The following is a 21,652-nucleotide window of genomic DNA, read 5'->3' as shown; positions in this document are numbered from 1 at the left end:
TTTCTTTTGGGAAAATCAGTATCACCCGCTGTATTAATACCATAAGTGTTAACAAAATATACGAAAATATCCGATAAATGCCTTTAACTACGCTCAATGCTGGTTGGACAGCAAATTTGGAAAGTGAGAAGCGTAACAACAAGAATTCACACGAGTGCACAAGTGATTAACACTTTGTAGGGATAATAAGAATCCAAATAAAGTTCTGTTAACAAAATATACGAAAATATCCGATAAATGCCTTTAACTATGCTCAATGCTGGTTGGACAGCAAATTTGGAAAGTGAGAAGCGTAACAACAAGAATTCACACGGGTGCACAAGTGATTAACACTTTGTAGGGATAATAAGAATCCAAATAAAGTTCTGTTAACAAAATATACGAAAATATCCGATAAATGCCTTTAACTATGCTCAATGCTGGTTGGACAGCAAATTTGGAAAGTGAGAAGCGTAACAACAAGAATTCACACGAGTGCACAAGTGATTAACACTTTGTAGGGATAATAAGAATCCAAATAAAGTTCTGTTAACAAAATATACGAAAATATCCGATAAATGCCTTTAACTATGCTCAATGCTGGTTGGACAGCAAATTTGGAAAGTGAGAAGCGTAACAACAAGAATAGGCCCTTTGCAGGATCCGGTCACATGGTACGGAATTAATTACGCTGGGACGCAAGTTACGCAGTGGGACTTCCAAAACAAAGGAAAGTCGGGCTGGACTGGTACGAATTCCTTTGTTTTGGAAGTCCCACTGCGTAACTTGCGTCCCAGCATAATTAATTCCGTACCATGTGACCGGATCGTGCAAAGGGTCTATTCACACGAGTGCGCAAGTGATTAACACTTTGTAGAGATAATAAGAATCCAAATAAAGTTCCTCATTCTTGATTCCGTAAATGGCAACCCTTCAGTTTTTAACTCAGAACCCAAGTTGCCACTCTGGCAAATCAGAAAGGACGCAGACAATCCAGTAAACCAATCGAAACTTTAAGCGAATACGTATAGACAGTGCTAAGCGCTAGAATACGTGCACGAGTGAGTCACAATTGGTTTTGGTTTTACTTCTGGTTGGTTGAGAAGGTGGCGTGAGTCAACCAATCGCTAAGCGTAGTAAGACCTTGCAATGCAAAACCAAGGCAAATGCTAATTTCATGCGACACTAAAATGAAAACCGCTCCTATAAATATTTGTAAATATCAATAATAATAATAATAATAATAATAATAATAATAATAGTAATAATCATAAGAGATAATTTAAGTCAAGTTTGTCCGATGTTCTACTTTAACCTCTGTATGCTCACCTGACACTCGGAGCTGCAGTACCAGGCCGCCTGACAGCCAGAACACAGAAACGAGGCATCACGCTTGCACACTGAGCACCGGTTCACTCCGTCGTCTTCTGCTCTGCCAGCGCCGCCTTTACTTTCCTCCCGTTGGGGTATGAGTGGTCCTCCTTTAGGCTGCACAAACCCGTGTAGTGCCGCTCCCGGATGTACTCCAGCTCTTTTCCGATCAATTACTCCGTGCGAGCGAACCGGTTGCTCGCGATTGCGATGCCATAGAGAATCTCGTTCAAATATTGCCGCATTGTTTGATGTATTGCTAACCAGTTCGTTTTCTCGCGGACGACTGACTCTGGTGTCTGTCGATTCGTTTAGTTTATCCCTTACTTGAGAAGCTGAGTTCACTATAAGGTCTTTGGGACTCGATATGTGTGCCTCTTTCCTTTCCAAGCTGAGTGCACTGGGACTCAAGTGCTTAGAGTGTTGACCTGAAGCAGAAGAGGAAACCGAAGACGCACTGAGTTTAAGTCTTTTTACTCTTTCATACTCTTCACGTTCGGCGCCATGACTGTACTGCGGAGGCGAAGAATGACGCATGAGAATTCCGCTATGAGAGTCAATTTCACTAAATCTTCTCTTTCTTTCCTGTGCAACTCTCTCTATGAAAAGTAGGCGCTCACGGTCAGCCATTCGTTTGTCTCGCACTCTCATTGCGTCCATGTGATCTCGCTTTTGTTCCATTCTGAGTTGATGATCTTTGCTAAATACCAGTGGGTTCACTTTGTCTTTAAGTTCTGCGTGAAGAAGTCTTCTGTTGGCTTCAATTTGTTCTAGACTCAATCGTTGTCTTTCTCGCTCTCGCTCACGTTCAATATCCTGTTAGAGAAGTAAACAGTAAATAGTAAATAATCTATAGTAAACAAACGTTCAATATCCTGTCGGAGAAATAAATAATAGTGAATCGACAGGACAACAGTTGCTATTTTCTCATATTCTTCAACCGCTCTAAAGACCTTAGTGATTTTACTACTATTTATTAAGAATTAACTTTAATTCTAATAGCACGAGTTTCTTTGCGGGTGTCTACTCACTGCTGCAGCAAAATTTCAATTACGCAATTTAACTGCAACAGACTGACATGAGTGACAAAACACTTCAAATCCAAGCTGAATTTTGGAGTAGTTTTCGTCAATATAGGAGAACGTCCCAGTGAAACCAGAAGAAGTTTATGAACAGTTAGGAAAGGGGCAAATTGTTTCATTTTCTACTCCTCCGTGAACTAACCTGTTTGATATGGGGCGGTAAGTCCTTTCCAACATCTGCTAAGTGACTTTCTGGTTTTCCTGCTGCGGCAGCCAGTCGCTCCATGGCCTGCCGTGAATTCATGATCAGCCCATACTCTCGAGAGGCAAGGGAAGTCGGTGGGGAATAAACATGAACTTCGGAGGGCAGTCGAGCGGAGTCAGGGCCTCTCCGTTCTAACGAACCATCTGGTCGCACAAAGATGGATTTTACCATGGTTGAGCCACCCTTGGTGACAGGCAAGGATGAAGCCATTCTACTTAGTAGCTCACGGTGTGAAGGCTCCGACGCTCGAATTACTTCTCCGCGCCTGTGCATCTCCAACTCGTGCAGAGTGGCCATCCGGGGATCTATCCTACCTGGAATACTCGCGCTGGCCAGGAATGATCTGTCTGGATACACTTTGTGACGGAGAGGTGGTGAGAGCTCAAATGGCATTCTTGACCTACCGTTATCGTCCTCAGCACGTACCAGTAAGCGATCTTCGGGGCGCTCTTTGTCTCTAAGTTCCATTCTTGTGTCTTTCTCCAAACTCCTGCTTCTCGCCTTGTGCTCTCCTGACAGCTCCAAGCGAAGCCTTTGTTCCGTTTCGGGGCTGAGGTGTTCTCTGGAGCGTTGTCCCTCCCTGTTCCCATTTTGTCTCGTTCTATCATCAAGCAGTCGAAGACCTGGGTTGACGATATTAGAATTTCCGTGTAATGACTCCGTATTTCGGTCTCTTTCTAGACGGCCAGCTTTTCCTAAAAGCTCTATCCCTCGAGGACCCAGCCCTTCTTTGCCATCCGATAACTTTCCAGAGTGTGTGACCGCATCTTTGGCTGACTGCATCCTTACAAGGGACGAGCTAGGTCCTCTGCTCAGCTCTTCACGCCTCAGCCGCTCAGATGGCAGTCTTATATCTGCTTCATCTAACGATCGAAGGCGTGGGGGTCCAGGTTTGAGAAACTCACTCATGATAGAGCTGGGTTCCCTCTCCTCTACAAGGCGTCGTAATGAAATTGTCTGGTCCCTCTTCTCTACAGGTGAAGTGGCCGAGCTGGATCCTCGTCCAGGACAGATCAAACTCGGATCTTTTGAATGCGGTGGTGTTGTCAACTTAGCCGGTCCACGTGAAGGTGAAGGAAGACCGGAGAGCATTAATTCCCCAGGGAGTGTCTTGGATTTTAACCCTTCATCCACCTTCACCCTCAACATTTCTTCCTCTCTTCTGCGGTTGAGATCAGACAAGGTAAGTGGCTGATGAAGGGGTCTCCGCTCATACAATGGGGGTATGTTAGGTACGACAAGTTCCCTGGGGGACCTTTCAGGAGACTTCTGGAGTTGATGAGGAGAACGCATAAGATCACCTCCAAAGCGCCGAGCTTTTTCCTCGTGCAAAGCTTCCAGTTCTCTCAGAGTAGAAGGGGAATGCTTTCCAATTTGCTGAAGATGAGACAGCATCAATGGAGGTCGCTTTCCTGGGACATGTGCGATAGGCTTCACCACTTTCGGTGTTTGCAGGACCGATTTGTCCCCCAGAGTGTCTCTACTGGGTGGTGATTGCTTATCTGGTTGGTATGCTTGACAGTCTGGTTGCCGGCATTGGCCTTTATCGCACTCTCGACGTTCACGTGACATAACTGCAGATAAATGATCATGACTGTGAGGTCCAAAGGGATGCATCGGACCATGATGGCTTGGAATATCGAGAATTCCGGAGTGAATACCTCTCGGCTTGTTGCCGTGAAAAGGACAGTTCACGTCCCGCTTGCATGGTATCCCAGACTTCATGTTGCCGGGCACATGATGTCCACAGTTGGTTGCAGGATATCGCCCTGCTTGGGACAAGGGATTTCCAAACATACCCGGCCCAGGTACTGCTGCACTGTGGGTAAGAAGATGCGGAGTAAATGTTCTGGGAGAATAGCCTTTCAAATGCGGAGATGTAGGACCGAGGCCAGGTGAAATGGGCATACCATTCCCATCATGCATTGGTACGACTGGAATCAAAATGGCGGCGCGATGGGGTGGGATGTGCATAGGTCGACCAAATTTATCCTTCATACTCCCTGGAATCGTAGGATTCACCGTACCGAAAGGCTTCTTTGCTGAGGAGAAATACGTCACTCTGTCAGGTGAAGAACCGCTTAATGATTTTACCGGTGATTTCCGTCCCTCTTTTAGGCTTGAATCATTAGATCTGGAGGTAGAATGTTCATGGCTTGCTTGTGAAGCGTCGCCAATGTTTACCTTGTCTTCAAAGGTACGTTTCTTTTTCTCTTCATCATCATCTAGAATCTCAATAGGACTGATGACTTTGCGCGGTTGTTCTGTTTCAATTGTAGCAGGTTCGCTACCCCGTTGATTATCTGACGTAAATGACTCTTTCTCTTGCGGTTCTTCTGTACTTCCTTTGTCATCCACAATTTTTCTCAGTTTAGGTAAAGGTTCTAACCCAGAGGCTTCCTTTGATGGCACAGCGTGTTTTAAAGGCGGTGGTGGAGGTTTACTTTCGATCGACTTAAAACCACTGTCATTTCCACCACTGGCGTCAGGCGAGGAAGGCTTTAATCGAGGTAATGTTTTAGGTACATTAGGTGGAAAACTTCTTCGTAAAAAACTCTTATGAAGTTCATTTTGAAAGCCATCCCTTGGAGAACTTGCTGGATCTTCGTGATCACTCTGCTGTTTCGGAGAAAACGTGCCACCGACTTCAGGTTGCTCGGCAAAATCATCAGGTGACGTTCTTGTGTTTTCTTTATCAGTCTCGTTCTCTTTTTCTCCTGAGTGAGAAAGCTCGTCTTCTTTGCCAGCTTGGTTATCTTCCCTGTCTTGCTCGTCGTTTGTATCTATTGCATGCTGCAGGGTGTCCTCGGCGCACAGTTTTTTCTGCTGCAGTAGCCGCTCCACAAGCCAGTTGTGTCTCGGCAGATCTCGCGCGTAACGGTTTTGGCTGATAAGATGAGGCGGTGTGGATCTTTCTCTATCTCTTTCCTTTTCGTCGCTCTTTCGTTTCGTTTTTCCGATTCGTTTTTCTTTCCTGGCTTGTTCCCTTTTTCCATCTTCCTCCATTGCGCTTCTTTGTGAGTCTGCGTTCAATTCCTGCGCGCTATCATAGTTGTCTGAGCCAACAGTCCCCATGGCAACAACCTCCTCAATAGTATTCTCTGCGCGATAGCATTCTTCGTTCGGAGAAAGCGATCGTCGTTCACCGCTTTTTACGTTCCCGTCATCGTTTTCAATCTGACCACTTTCTTGGATAGTAGTTGAATCGGTCTCTCTAAGAGTATTGTTATCTATATCCTTATCTTCTGACCCGTGACTAGGAGAACCTCTTGAAGTCATTAACTCATTACACGCATTTGGAGTGTCAATAAGTTCCAAGAGCCCCTTGCCTTCCACTGCCGCCGCCTGCTGTGGTGCTTCACATACGTTTTTACTCTTGCTACGTAGTGTGTCATCGTCGCTTTCAGAATCAAGCTGCTTGATTGCTTTACTTGAATTAGCATCTTTAACAGCTGGACGAGCTTTGTTTGCCTTGGATTTCCGGCGTGGGTTATTCAAAACTGGTTTATGAATGTTCTTGTGGCCTTTCGGTTTTTTGCGCTTCTTTTTCTTAATTTTGCCGCGGGGCACTGGTGCTCCACCCTCGGGTTCACTGAGTTCACCAGCATCCGACATACCTTCGATGTTTGAAAGTTCCGATTCGTTAGCGATATTTTCTGAATTTTGTTCGACATTAAATGAATTGTTCTGTGAGGTTCCTTTCCCTTGAACGTCCTTAACTTCAAAATTTTCTTTTCCAGCTTTGCTTTCTAGGATTCCCACTCTGTAAGGTGCTTGCTTTTTAGTCTCCTTTTCCGAACATTCGTTTTTGCTAGGGTCTGTCGACTGTCTGTCATTGACTTCAAGACCGTAGGGACGATGGTTCCACAAATCTGAGTTCTCGTTTTCAATGTCATTTCCATTGTTTATTTCATCTACAACACCACACGAAGAAACTTCATTAGTTTTCTGTGGCTCACAATCATTGCCATGTTTACTAGAGTGCTCGCACTGCATGTCGGGCTCGTCCATCAAGCGCGCAATTTTCGAGTTTTTGATACTGCTGTGATCTGGGTCATTAGGTTGTAGATAATCCATGCTGTCACACATAGAGCTACTCTTGGTAGTTTTATCATCACCGTTCGAATTTCCTTCCTCACTAGGGCACTCACAAGACATGTACCCAAGATTGTTCATCAAGCTTTCTTTGGAAAACAAGTCGGTTTTCGATGGCGAATCTATCGAGTCGCAATTTTCTTCTAATCCATTGCATTTTGTTTCCGACGCAGAATCCAGTCCGTTTTCGGTGGAGCTAAAGGTCTTTGTATAAGTTGGGCTTCCACCATTTGTTTTAAGTTCGTCGTCCGAACTTTTTCTATCTTCCACAACAGCCTTTTCTATATCGGCATCGCTAAAAGTAAGCTCGTCATCAGAAACATTCTCAAACTTTAACGGTTCAAATTCAGGTCGATTGGTGACGTTGTCTGCTTTGCATTGCACTCCTTCAGTTACGGCGTCCTCAGACTGAGACGGGCTTGTACCTGCGTTGTTTTTGTACCGAATCCCTTTGACTTCAATTTTACTCTCATTTACAAATTCGATGTTTTTCATTTCCTGTACCGTTCCTCTGCGCATAAATCTATCAAATAACGACTCCCGCTCGACTGGAAGTTTACAAACAATATCTTTCTTCTCCTGGTTTGCATGTTCATTATTGTACTCAGGGGAGTGGTCACCGTAACATCGCTCATACATAGAATGACTACACTCTTTGTCTCCGTCGTGACACAGCTGCTCGTGACAGTTTTCACTGCAAACCTTCTCGTCGTCCACTTCCACAACCGCCCTGTCCGTCCCAAGGCCGTCTTTCTTGTTTTCGAAGATATCGGCAAATTTCTTCGTGAGTTGTTCGCGTTGCAAGAGTTCAGCGCGCGCAATATCTTCACTGAGTAATCTCTTTTGTCGTGCTAAATCCTGGGTGAGTCTCTGTTTTTCCCGCGGCGCGTCACGCCGATGGGAAATAACTTTAGCTGTTTTATTCTCATCTATTTGTTGGTATCTTTTACTTCCCGGGTCACTGGCCGGGGATAATTTTCTTCCCTCGGAATCTTCCACGAGTCTTGCGTTCCGCACAGGGGAGCCATAGCGCCCCGAATGGCGTGAAACCTCGCTACTATGTCTCTGAAAATGGTGTGAGTTTTTGCGCTGCTGACTGGGGTCAAATTCTGAGTTTCGATCAGGATAGGGATCCCTTTCCCGAACAACCGGGCGAGCCGCGGGTCTGCTGGTCCCTCGACCACGTTTATCTCCACTTGACTTGGACCTGTGGCTGAACGTGGGCCTTCCTCGTGGTTTAGCTCCATCACGTGGATGCAAGTGCGAGGAAAAGTAATAGCTTGACATATCGCCGCGCGAGGAAACCTCGTGTTCAGTCTTAATACTACTGTCTCTTGGTAGATCTTTCTCGTCTTCCGTCGAATTTCCTGAACTCACGCAAGGTTCCCCTGACTTGAGCTGAAAAGAATTGAAAAAGAAAGACATTAAAAAGGAAATATTTACCTGTTACGCATAGTAACTGCTGAGTCACTTCAGCACAGAAATCACTAAGCACAATCTGTAAAATAGGTAGCTACACCTGGCTTAGCATGTTGTGATAAAAGGAGTTACGCACGAACAGCATTTTACTACTGTGGAGTCAGTTTCGTACTAACACAGAGGTCGCAAACTGAGTAATTTACAGGATCTAATCAGGCTTCTACATTGTACTAACGCAAGCGACACAAAAGACTGATTTTTAGATGAATTATTATGGAAACAAAACTATTTAACTCACTACTGTAGCTCTATCAGTAATGACAGCTTTCAATATCTGCTTGTTCCTCAATCAATATCACATTTAAGAGCCACTTGAAACCCGTATTATCAGTATTTTGTCTGATATCTAGCTACCGGCACCTCCATATGAAATGTTGAATCAGAGCTTCGCACACTGAAAAGACAACACTAACATTACCTCAAACTTAGTAGCTCTAGAGATGCAAGGAACGCTGTAGCAATTAGCCTCGCAAAAGCTTGAGTTCCATCTGATCAAACATTTTACTGACACGAGTTTGCCGTAAACGGCTCGCACGTTGTCGTCTCCGCGTTTATTTACGCTCGATGAAACACGCAATATTGCTATCACTTAGTACAGCAATACTGGCCGAGAACAAATAAGTAAGCAGATATCACCCACTTCAATTATTTACCAACAATACCACACTATTCGGCAGCGTGTTAAGCTTGATATTGGCCCGCACATATGATGAGAGGTAAATAAAACATCCGGCTGAATGGCTGGTATGTCGAGTCATATTCACTCACTATTCATCTAAATGCGTATTATATTCCCGTGACTGTTTCCATTGGACTTTCATATAACAAGATCAGAACAGGAAATTCGAAACGTGTTAGCAGCTCAGAAGGAACACTCTCGAGAGGTCAAACCTTTCAGCAAACAGTTCCCGCGTGTCGTGAAACTTTTTTGAAAAATACTGTCATTGAATTACGCAAGAAATCAAAAGTTTACCCGTGACCAGCTCATGCAGAAATGAACACAACAGCACAAGCCGAGACAATAGCATCAAATTATCTTTTTGTGCTTGAGACGTTATTTATTATTTTCATATCTATTGTTCTTAGGGCCGAAAGGAACGTGACTTGAGCTGAACGTGGTTTACAGCAGTTTAACAATTTCTAACTGATTCCATGAAAGTTGAAGCCACTCCCAGGGAAAAAGCCAAGTACATCACGTACAAGGTCAACTTGTGTATCAGTTCTTAAAATAGACCTCCACCAAGCAGAAAATCGGCGCCGACAATATACAATATTGGGCCTATTCCGGGATGTATGGGCCTCCTAAACCGATATTCCATTCTTAGTTATAAATAAAATAAAAAACAGCTGCATGCTGAGTGATTTCTTAACCTTAAACCCGTTGACAAGAAGCTATTTCGGTACTCCTGGTGACTGTACGAAGATGCGGAAAATAATGTACAAGGAACTGAGTACTTAGTGGTAGCAATTCAATCCACCGGTAAACGACGTAATTGATCGCTGGGAAACAAAACAAAACTAGAGTGAAAAAAGTTCAAATTCCGAAACCCTGCTTTGTAGTAAGATAACAGGCGATATCAAGTTTTATACCACACTTTGATCGCTCGTGTTATTTTTACATACCTCTTGTCGAACTTCCTGAGCCTAATATTTTTGCGCGCTAATGCACGCGTGATAACACTTGATTTTCTTTTGATTCTGCATTACTTGTTACTATAGGAAATCAAGTAAATAACGAATCTGAAGCCCAACAATTAACCAGTAACAATACTTATACAATACAAGTAATCTTCATTACCTATACTGTTAGGGTGTAATAACGTATTGTTGGTCGATAGTTGACTTTTTAGCGTTCTCAGACATACTTTTGACATGCTGTGAGTCTGCCAGTATTGTTCTCATGAAGATCCTTTACTCCATATTGTTCAAATGTCTTTGCTTTACCGTGTTTCTGACGTCTCCGTGTTTCGTGATCGGCCTGACAGTTGTTTAAAGCTTATCTAGTGGCGGGCCATTTGTTCCACATTTTTTCGCGGAAATACACTTAGGATTAACTCTGTAGACTGCCCCTAATGTTCATATCAGATCTAATCCCTGTGAACTGAAATTAACCTCGACAGCTCAGCCTCTTGTTACCTCATAACAAATCAATATGGGCACCGCAACCTGCGTGCTCAGCGCGGGTCTCGTGCAGGTCCCGAGTGGGTCCCGTGTGGTCTTGTCACATGCATCATACCACACATAATAGTTCTCTGAAAAATCATTAACATCTCAACATTTTGATAGCGGGAAGACCAACAAACAAACAAACAAACAAATATCGTACGTAAATAAATAAATAGAAATGAAAAAAATAAATACAAACTTAATTCAGACTAATTAAAAAAACAAAAGGAAGAAAGCTAAAAGCTTCTAATTGTATAAGATACCTGTAAAGGTTGTAAAAGTATTCTGGACTGCTACCTCTATCATGGAGGAAGACGACTAGAAACTATTCAGAGGGTCTGTGAAACGCAAATGGCGTCAACAACAACTTAATTCTAGCGAATGTTACAGTTTGCTAACATCTAGTTCATGATCAATTAGTTTTTGTAACAGGATGCTTACTCATACATAGGTTTGCAAAGAAGCTTCGAAATAATGAACCCTGTTTACGCAGAGATGTCTAAATTATTCTCTTAAAACTATCATTTTTTGCGGTCATCGTAGCTGTCACAGCCATTACCTGACGAACGAGTGCCTGCTAAAATATGTCACATGATTTCGACCTTTGCTTCTCTTTACAAAAAATAGAACACCACTTGATAAAATTGTTACGATTTTTGTCCGAGTCTTTACTTAAAAAAAATATGATTAATACAAAACAACAATATACAGACGTTCTGTCCACACTTGCTTGGCGACAAAATATAGATCAGCGAAAAGAATGTTACTAACTCAACATGACTTCATTGTATCTTCTCGTAACTAACAACAAATATATCAACCAAATATTGTTTGAATTGTCTTCATACTGGACTTGCGTGAATCAATATCAATGAAAATAAATCTTTGACTGAAAATGTGATTTTGCATATAAAGACAGATGTATAACTGTAAATGATGTTTACTATTGTTGAACAGCTAAAGCGATTTCCTTTGTTGTTGTAGTTTTCTATTGGTTGACACCGAAGTCAATGGAGTAGAAGTTGGGAAATGACTGCTGCTGCTCAGCGCCAAGATATCAGAGCATCAAAATTTGTCAGGATTCAACGAGGCCAAGTCCTTGTATTGAAAGTCAAGGATGTCAGTCATATGAACGCGACATCCCCCAGGCCGAGTGTTTGAAGTAAATCGAAAAATACGAAACCATTGAAAGCAAACTGATACAAATATGATCATCGACTACAAATATTGACCAAAAGTCAACCAAAGATGCCATTTTGCATGACATATAAGGAAAAACAAAAGCCTTTTCAGTCCTTAAACTGATCAAAGAATAATTTCTCCTGCAAATATCAAAATAGACAGCCATGCAGGTCATGAGAAAACACTGGCTGATCTGCAAGGGTGGCTGAATCGTCCTGACCAACACTAAACAGTTTTACTACCGAGAGCAAAACAAATGAATGAAAACTAGTAAGATCTGAAGATTTGTGTTAAATTTGTTAAAGGTAGTGTGGCAAGGTTATAAAGCATGAAGCTGACAGACATCGGTAAACTGATGTCTCCAAACACCCAAATTACACTGAATCAATGTTACAGAATTCAAGGCGGTTTCCATTCGATCATAAATTCCGTTTTGAATTTTCGTGCATCACTAGTAGCGAACGGGGCAACATTTCCTGGTCACTTGTACTGGACTGGAGAATGCCTCCGAAATATTCAGAAAAATAGAACGACCTCGTAAGTTATACACTGGCATAAATGTTTCAACAAATTCCTCCAGGGATTTTCCGGAATTAACAGTAAAGTGGTTCATATTTGACACATTCAATCGTTCTGATTTTCTAGAACCTTAACCAGGAAATTTCCGAACATCAGTTTGCTCCGTTTCGAAATTCCGGAAAAAGCGCCCACGGTTCCTCAGACTTGAGCGTGTACTTCATGTAAGCAGTTTGCTAGAAAGCTATTTGAATGACATGTTTTGCCATGGTGAGACATGCAGCTGTTCTTGGCGATACTCACTTGACATAAGCAGACAAAATACGAACTGTGCATTCAGAATGATCTCTGAAAACTTATTAATTCAGAAGAACAACCAAACTATCCCTGCGACTGCAAGGGCCGATTGAAACAAGCATCCTTGTAAGTGGCAGATCGGTTGGTATGTGAGTGCATGTGCCGTTCTGTTCATAGCGATCTTAGGTTAATTGCAAGTCATTATCAAGCCTAGGAATAAGTCGACATTATGCCTTCTATAGCACAATTTAAGCTTCTTCTAATCAGCCATCCTTTTGTGTGCGTCGTTGTCAGCGAAAATAAACGAAGGTTTCTGTATTGTCCTTGAACAAAATCGTCACGAAAGCACTAGCCAAGCCATTCGAGTCGGCCGGCCAACAGCTTAATGTTACCTTCATCAAACAATATGTTATGTCCCTCGAATCACCAGGAAATTAAACTCGGGAAATAATTACAACCGAGTGGAAAATACCCTTACTGCCGAAACGTCTATAGCTACCTCTTAAAAGTAATCGAAATTAAGAACTACCACAAAGTTTTGTATCTTTCGGTAGGGAGAAAAGCGTTGTTTATTTTTTTAACTCTCAAAAAGAAATGATTTTATTCAGGAAAACATTTAATATCCGGCCGCAAGAAAAGTCTTCCCTAACCAAACAAGTCCCACAGCGCCGGCAAATCAACCGAAATTACTGAAGCGACCATTTTAACAGACAGCATTACATGAACTCATCACAAGAAGCAAGTTAGTTTTACCGTGTGAATTCTTGTCTTTCTGACTCCTTTTCTCGTGGGTTTACTTTCGAATGGATTCTCCAGATACGGACAAAACGCGCCGATAGAACAGTAAACACACATCCACGGCGCATCAAACTCTAGGGCCTCGGCGGGAATAGCGGGATGATGACACTCTTGATGATAGCCTGAAAATAAAAACATGGAATTCACTTAAATTGAATTGGAGCTGCAATTAGCAAAGGTGTAATTTGGTTTCAGGCTTCCATCTAATCTATTGGTGTCAGCAACCGTTTCAGTTGATTCCGGCTAAAAACTCTTGGCAACCTAATTATTTTCACTACGTTTATATACGCACGCAAAGAAAAGGGAATCGCCAAAAGTCGTGCTTTCCGGCTTCTTTAATTTTTAAAGAATGCTGTGGTCAACAGAAAGGTTGAATCGATCAAGATGCGGCTAAAATTCACCGAGATTACCATGGAGTAAACGCACTGCTTTAGCTATCAGCCAGCTTTAAATCGTGACACAAAAAAGCGAACAGAACACGGATACAAAAAAAAAGACATGCTTAAAATCTAACATTGTCGATTGAACTAACCAAGCAAAGTTGTCAACAAGCGGCAGACTAGGTTAGATGTTAGATGGAACCATTTGTCTCACATAACCACCTGCGCTTAACAGACAGTCACTGTAAACACCTTCTCAGCCCGCCATCTTGACTGAACAAATTTTCAAATATAGGTGCGTTCACGCTATAGTTAAGTCACTCTTTCGCTTCGTTTTGTTTACACGTCGTCAAGAAAATATAGGTGAAAATTATTATGTACTTCGCATTCTAGTTATTCACACCTGGTCTGAATATGAACCGAAAACTGGAGCAAAATTATCAAAAAACGAAGCAGATAAATGCACGTGGGCGAAAAAGTGTAATATTCACAAGGCCGCACGGAATTTCCAATTAAAACGTGTCTCTCGCATAATTTCTAAGCACTAGGTATCGAACCGAGAGTCCAAAAATCAGTTTCCGGGTAACGAAACGACGAAGATTGTGCGACACCATTGTCCGCAACCCGAAAGCAAAAGGTGGAATATGTTATCGGTAACTCTTTGTTGCGTAATTAAAAAATATATACAAGATATACCAGAGCGAAACACAAGTATATGACTACTTTCATCTGGTCGGCTTCCTTGTTTCAGTTTCACAAAATATTCCCTTACCGCACTCTCATAACACAGGCGATGAAAATCCTTAATTTGCTTTTCGTAAAAATATTGCCAGGGAGAAATGCGTCTGAACTGCGAACAACACTATAGCACCGGAGAAGCAAGACAAGAGCAGCTGAAGAAACAGCACACCAACTTTCGGTTGGACATAATTTCGTTCAATTAATGGCCATTTGCAGAACAATGGCGGGGCTAGAAATGAGTAAACATCGGCAATTATTCCAAAAGTGAAGTGTTTGCAAGAGAAACAGATAAAATGAGGGGAAAGAGAGTAGACTTCTTATGAGCTGTCAAGGAAGCGAGGAATTCTCGGTAATAACATAAAAACACAACACACACAACTGAACCAATCGCTTTCACCTGTGTTTGTGTCCCTTTGTCAGGTGCTTGCTGATAGATCAGAGAACAACTAAAACACAGGAAATTGGCTGTAAAACTCGTTTCCGTTGTGTGTCAGCCGTGACTATACGAGTGCAAAATTTAATTCAAGCTTGTGAATTTTCACTGGGACGGCAAGAATGGGTCAACACTATTATATGCTGCTGGCCGCTCACGTTTTAAAAACGACTTAAGTATGAGGACACAACAAGAAAGTCAAGTCTAAAAACGATCAAAGTGCTTGTCCATCACAGGCAGATAAAACAAACTTTAAACTCTCCCTGAACTAACAAGTGAAAAATCCCTCCTACCACGAGAAATTAGCTACAAGGCGAGAAATCGCTAAAATCTATCGGCCATTTTAGACTTCCGCTCTATTTAGGTCTTTGTCATGATGGATGACGTTTTTAAAACTTCAAAATGTAATATTAGAATGACACAAGATAACAAGAGAAAACCTCCAGTGGCAGAAAAGCTTTCCAAAAACTCTATTACGGAAATAACTGGGCAAATACCAACATAAACCTTAAATAACGTGCAATAGAAACTATCACAAGCGAACAGGAGCCAAGAGTCTGGCGAGGATTCACCAAACAAGAAACTTCACCTAAGAATGTTAATTCAGGAAAGAGTCCCACTGCGCTTTTGTTCGACAAGATCAGAGCGTCTCTTCATGAAGAAAAGCAAGTTATAACTAAAACAAAAACAACACAATTCACAATACACAGTCTGCGACTTTAACGGCTGCCATCTGCCTTCACATCTCGACATATTCTACGCTTTTGTTTGTTTTCCACAAAGAACGACAAAATTGAAAAACTGTTCTCTCTGATTAGGAATAAACATTACAAGAAAAGAGAGTGTGTTCATACAAACTTCAGCAACCGTTTCACCTGTCTTCAAACTGCCACTTATTTCCGACGGAGAGCGAGCGCGTTGTCACTTATTTTTGACAGGAATATTAAATATTTCCCCGCTCGGCGACCTATGTCAACTTAAACTTGACTTCAAGCACATAAGATAAATTAAGAATTTTACAACTTTGCCTTTACAACGTTTTCTTGTGAAACCGCACTTTGCTTTCGATGTTAAAACAATACACTTTCATAACGAATTAGACTGAAAATAAAATACAAACACAAATGAAAAATGAACGCCAACTATAAAATCCCATCTTTTCAGGATTGGAAACGAAGAAAAGAAGGTTTAAATGACAGACTGTGATGACAAATGATAGAAAAATAACTCACATTCATATTCATCTGGCGAGCCGCCAGATAGACCGGAAAATCTCCAATCTCAACACTGAAGAATCATCATCCGTTTGGAAGACACCACACCAAATATTACCGGCGAGCAGGAAATCCACGAATGTAAAGGCGGAATTAAATAAAAACAAAATATTCACCAAAAAAATCACCAATACTTCTCTTTATGTTAGTGCGTTTGTTTATTTGGTAGTTTTTATTTTGGCGGATTGGAGTGACCCAGCAAAGAAAAAAATCAACAAGGAAGTTTAACGGTAGCATCATATAAAAGCTTTCCTTCCTGAAAGATAACAGGGCCAAAACATATTTATTATCAAGAGGAAGTTTGTACTTGTTAGAAATATACTTGATATACAGGTAAACGCAAAACCTCCCGCTTGCATTCACGGTGTGACGTCACTCCACGTTAAGAAAGTGGCTGGCCGCAACCAATGTTGAATCCAAAACTGAGCTGACCACGCGACTGTACGTCAGAACTGCTTTCAGTCCACGCCCGTCATCTCGTCCGTGTAGAAATGACGAAGCAGGACACAAGCGTAAACAACAATCTATCCGACATTCTCCACACATACTAATGACTGAAATCTAACAACAAATGAGAATGTGTTCCTTAAATTCCAAAACCAAAAACACCAAAACGTTTGGGGTTTGTGCTATATATACATGTATTTTAAGTTTTGTCTCTGTCTGACGTTTTTTCTGTGGAAATAGTTGATCGATAACTACTGACTTATGATCGGCGAAAGTAACTGTTAGTGTCCAGAACAGAATATATATACAAAGCATTCAAAAGACCTTGGTGCCGGACTAACGTCAACTACGAAATGATCAGGATGTTCCACGGTAAAAACAATGCAAAGTAAAAACAGCATTGAATCAAAGACAACGAAAAGAAGTGAAACGGATTTGGCTGACATCACATGTCAAAATAACAACTTCGACTACAACTGTTTAAACATGGCGGAGGTACGCTGACAACAATGCTCCGACAAACGTATTGACGTAACTGATTGCTCTGTCATCCACAGACAGTGACAACATGGCTCTCTTTCTCCTTTGCTTTCCTTATCGTTGAGGAGAGAGACCGCTGTCGCTGCTGGTCACGTGACCACCCAGAGACTGGATGATAAATAAATTTGTTGTTTGGGGGCGGGGGGATGAAAAAGTGCTTTGATTGTTGCTGTGGTCTAGTACGTTAATTTCGAATCCTCGAGAAATAGCTTAAGTGATGTACCCTGGATAAATATATATTTCGTTTCACCTCTGTGAAGCTTAGAATACGGCTGGAGAATTTGAAAGATGTACTGCCCGAGTGTGGCTTACAGCGATCGCGTTGCTTTTGCTTCAGTTACCTCATGAACAAAATATTCGTTGACCCTTCCGCTTGTGTCACACGTGACTAGCCGCGACCTGGGTCTCTCTCATCAACGACAAGGGAGCAAAGGAGAGAGAGAGAGCCTAGAATCAAGTTGACACAATGAAGTTAAGATGTAGATCAATAACGCACAAACGTTTCCTTCTAGTGAAGGAAAACTTGTTAGTTGTGGAGGACTTGATTTGTCGTTATCGACAACTTGACACATACACAAGCTATTTATTATAATAATAATAATAATAATAATAATAATAATAATAATAAAAATAATAATTTTCGTTTTGTGGTCTTAAATCATAATAATAATAATAAGCGCCCTTACGCGAGGAGGGTCTTGGATATCGAACAAGGAACTTTTACACCCCTTATTTTCACGTCAACAGGCGGCATGGGAAGCGAGTGCTTGCAATACCATTCCAGACTGGCGCAGCTGATCTCCATCAAGAAAGGAGAACATTATGCTAAAACAATCTCCTGGATAAGAGCAAGGACATCCTTCGCTTTACTAAGATCCGCACTAATCTGCCTAAGAGGTTCAAGAGCTAGAAGGAAAGCCTTTTGTGACTTTAAGAACATTGATATTGACGTTGAAACCCAGGAGGGAGCCATTATGTAAACACTGTTGAAATAGGTCTTAATAGTTTATTTCTTTTATTTACTTTTACCTTGTAATATACCGATATTGACGTTGAAACCCAGGAGGGAGCCATTATATAAACACTGTTGAAATAGGTTTTAATAGCTTATTTCTTTTACTTACTTTTACCTTGTATATACCAATTTGTATGGAATATGTTAATTAATAATAATAATAATAATAATAATAATAAACCTTGATATAGGGGGCTCACTTCACTGAGAAGTGGTATTCTGTGAGGCCCTGTGTACTATGATTCTCAGCCTCGTCCCTAACTGTGCTTGCGGTGTATGACATATGTAAACTGCAGACTTTTCAACTAATGTCGTACTCCCATTTTCGTAACCGAGATCTAACCGTAAACAGGCAAACCTGAGTGATATTCAGTCTAACCTGAGCGCTATTTTGGCATAAATGATCTCTGCACTCTTCAGCCTCAGTCTGCACATTCGTACAGCCCCGTGCTTGCGTCTTCGTCTTGCTGTTGATTTATACCCGTACACAACATACCATTATCAATTCCGTCAGTTGTAGACTCGTCTTAGAAAGAGAAGCTTGTACAATCTAGTAATCCAAAGTGAACATTGCCCACTAACGTGAAGTTTCAGTTGGTGTACTTGGACAATAACTTCAGCGTCCAAAATGCTGGTTGAATTAGTCGAATCAGTATATCAAACTGACCGTGTGAAGCAGCACGCCTTCTGTTTTTAAACAGAAAACAGGCCCACCGATTTTGACGTTATTTAAACCAGCGCGAATGCTCTCTCTCATCTGCTTATCAGCTGAAATAACTGAATGCTTTTGTTTGCTAAGACATACAGAGCTTTTTACGGAAACTAACTCTGCATCAAGGGAAGAAATTTAGACTTGGAATAACAAAACGTCCCTCATTTTTCTCCCTCTTGTTGGTTAGGACATATAGTGCTTTCTATGGAATCCAATCCTTCATCAAGGGAAGACTGAAATTTAGCTCCTAAGTAACACAACGTCCTCAATTACTTTTGACATTAAGACGTTCAGTGCTTTTCAATGAACTAGAAGAAATTCACAGACCTTGCAAGACAAAACTTTTAGTTTCATATTAGTATCTGCCTTCCACCAGGAACGCGCGAAAAAACCGCGCTCTTATTTCACAACATCCTTAAGCAAAAATAAATAAATAGGAGACTATGAACAGGTTCATCCACTCTTGAAAAGAAATGAATAGTATGTTTTTAAAGGCAAATTGAAGTATCGCTCTTGATGTATCTTAGAGACATGTGCTGGCTAGCAACAGCTACCTTTCCTGCGGAATGTAGTTCGCCTTGACCGGTTGGCTAATAATCACAACAAGGTTTGTACAAATGGAACAAAATATAACTATTGTGCTAACTATGTACCCCATGCGCACCTTCTAAAAGCGCACCAGCTCTCTGCCACAAAAACCCAACGCGCGCGGTAAGTTTTGGAAATCAGTCTCGCTTCTTTGAAGTACTGAGAGACAGAGCGAAACAAAATTCACGAATAGGTTTATAGACAAGTATTTAAAGCGACACCGATTTAAATCGTATTTTGTTCAGTGCGTGACCTGATTCCTAATCATCATTGACGCCAGCTTTAAAACTAAGACGTAGGGCGAAGGGCCATCTTTACACCGACTACCGGCCACACACTGAACATTTGAGCATATGGATGAACGGTACAGCGCATTCGATTATCATAAAAGCCTACTTGAATCAGGACCACGACTATGGAAAATACCACATGACAAAACTTACTTTATACATCACAAAAATACTGGCCGAGAGGACTATAAATTGAAGTTAGCAGCATTTAGACTTTAAACATTGTTTGCTCTATTTTTCGTCTACCGATTTATACATCTCGCACTGATCCGTTGTCTGTTTTTCCACTGCTGATTTACATACCTCTGAAAATAGTCAGCCTCTAGCTGATTACGGTATCAATTGCAATCGAGCTTCTAACACTACCTGGTTGTTATTCGCTCGTTTTCGGCTTCAAATGTCTACTTGAAATTCCAAATTAATTCAATGCAAACATAGATGCCCGCTCTTGTGGGTTTGAAAGCCAGACTCGCCCATGTTTACGTGTGAACAATTATTGAATAATCAGAAACTGAAAAAAATCAATCATGCTCCTGGAGACAAAACTGAAAACGCCGAGATATAATACTGAAAACTTTCTATAGCTGCGTCCATGGACGATAAAAAAAGCTTCCTTCTACAAATTATTTTTGGCATGGCAGTTAAATGAGTTATTGGACCGGCCGGCCGATCAGTAAACGTTTTATGTGTTTTTATATAAACAAAACGGCCGGGAGATTAGGCAAAGTTTATGCCGCCAGCAGACCTTTACTGTCCAAACGTTATAGAGCCTAGGATGGTCAATGTAATCCCAAACAGCCACATTCGCCGCTTTACACTTTTCAGTGACCAACTTAAGCTGAATTTGTATGCAAATTTAGGTTTAAGAAACTGATATAAATTTTGTCGGACACGGATTAAGTAGAGAACAGCAGAATTTCTACTTTCTGACGCTAAAGGTTTCTACCCTGGAGTAAACCGGACTAGCCTTACAACAACATTTAACGTTTACACGCAAACATCGTGAAAGACAAACGTACAAATCAGTACAGTATAACAAACGCTATATGTGACGGCGATCTTGGCCGCAACGTTAGTGTTGAACGAGACATAGAGGACTCTTTAAAGAAAAGTGAAAAACTTGAGCCAACCTTGACAGCTATTGTTCAGCAACAGCAGCAGCAGTTAGTCTTTCGTTCAATCAATTCGAGACCGCCTCAGTTACTCAACCTCTCAAAGGAAGCCACGACAGTCGAGACCTTTGATGTGCGAAAACGTTTGTTCCAGGTGAATATCCATGCCAACGGCACTGCTCGAAAAGAACTTTAATTCCCTTGAATGTGTGTGTTCACAATGACACTGCTGAGGTTATCACGGTCCGCCTCTGACAAGCAATGACTTTTGTTTAACGCGACGCTGGTCATTTGACATCACCATGAATGGTGAAAATGCTTTGTAGCAGTATGGTCTTTGTGTTCGTCGTGGAAGAACAAAGCGACTGGTTCAATGAGATTCGTGTTTGTGTTTTGTTAAACAAAAGAACACGACAGCCATGCACCTGGTGAAAATCCTCAAACAGTCAGAGTGGATCCGTCACTGTAGCAATGTCGAATGACCGGCGATTTCTCCGTTACAAATTCTACTACTCGCTAATCACTCCATAAAACTTCGAAAACCAAAAAGTAAATGACATTTTAAAACAGTGCAAAGCACTATCATAAATGTTTAGGCTCAACGTTCAGTGGTACGGAGCGCTAGTGACGGGTTTATTCAACGTTGGTCTGTAGTCGTTGTTTTAAGCAAAGCCATGTTTCACTGGCTTTAAGCCGTGTTTTACATTAATGGAGGGCCAGCTAGTAATGATTACAAATTGCTTTTGCAAGTATTCCATTACAATCTACTATAAAGGAAAATTTACGTCATAAATTCAATAATTCATAAACGCCCCCAAAAATTTCAATATCTTTCATAACAATGCTCACACCAATCGCACAATTACAACTTACCAAAACTCATGACAACAAGAAGGTTTGAGACAAATCTATAACTGGTATAAAGACGGTTTAGGTCTAATGATATCTCA

At 41.5% G+C, this 21,652-nt stretch overlaps 1 protein-coding gene and 1 long non-coding RNA gene across 10 annotated transcripts in view; one reads left to right on the top strand and one right to left on the bottom strand.

The window, feature by feature from the left end:
* LOC110054242 (uncharacterized) overlaps positions 1-21,652 on the bottom strand; it is a 28,777-nt gene that overhangs the window by 1,245 nt on the left and 5,880 nt on the right. For 3 of the 9 annotated variants that reach the window (XM_020760597.2, XM_020760595.2, XM_020760598.2), the window contains exons 3-5: positions 13,126-13,292; positions 2,575-8,130; positions 1,309-2,166 (exon numbers count right to left, since the gene is read on the bottom strand). In XM_020760597.2, coding sequence (XP_020616256.2) covers positions 1,309-2,166; positions 2,575-8,130; positions 13,126-13,227 — 6,516 coding nt within the window. In that variant the 5' untranslated portion in view covers positions 13,228-13,292. Of the gene's footprint in view, positions 1-1,308; positions 2,167-2,574; positions 8,131-8,251; positions 8,600-8,629; positions 9,930-10,009; positions 10,578-13,125; positions 13,293-14,322; positions 14,634-20,720; positions 21,447-21,652 lie in introns of those variants that run through there. The other 6 variants (XM_020760600.2, XM_020760599.2, XM_020760602.2 and 3 more) reach the window with 6 other exon arrangements.
* Positions 12,335-18,242, top strand: LOC149097251 (uncharacterized). The gene is made up of 2 exons (XR_016204064.1): positions 12,335-12,498; positions 17,733-18,242. It is a non-coding gene; the product is annotated as an uncharacterized LOC149097251 (long non-coding RNA).

The sequence above is a fragment of the Orbicella faveolata genome, unplaced genomic scaffold (assembly GCF_042242905.1).
Source record: "Orbicella faveolata isolate gen_17 unplaced genomic scaffold, um_ofav_v1 contig_47, whole genome shotgun sequence".
Lineage (NCBI taxonomy): Eukaryota > Metazoa > Cnidaria > Anthozoa > Scleractinia > Merulinidae > Orbicella > Orbicella faveolata.
Note: the sequence above shows the minus strand (reverse complement) of the source record. Positions and strands in the feature narration are given on the sequence as shown.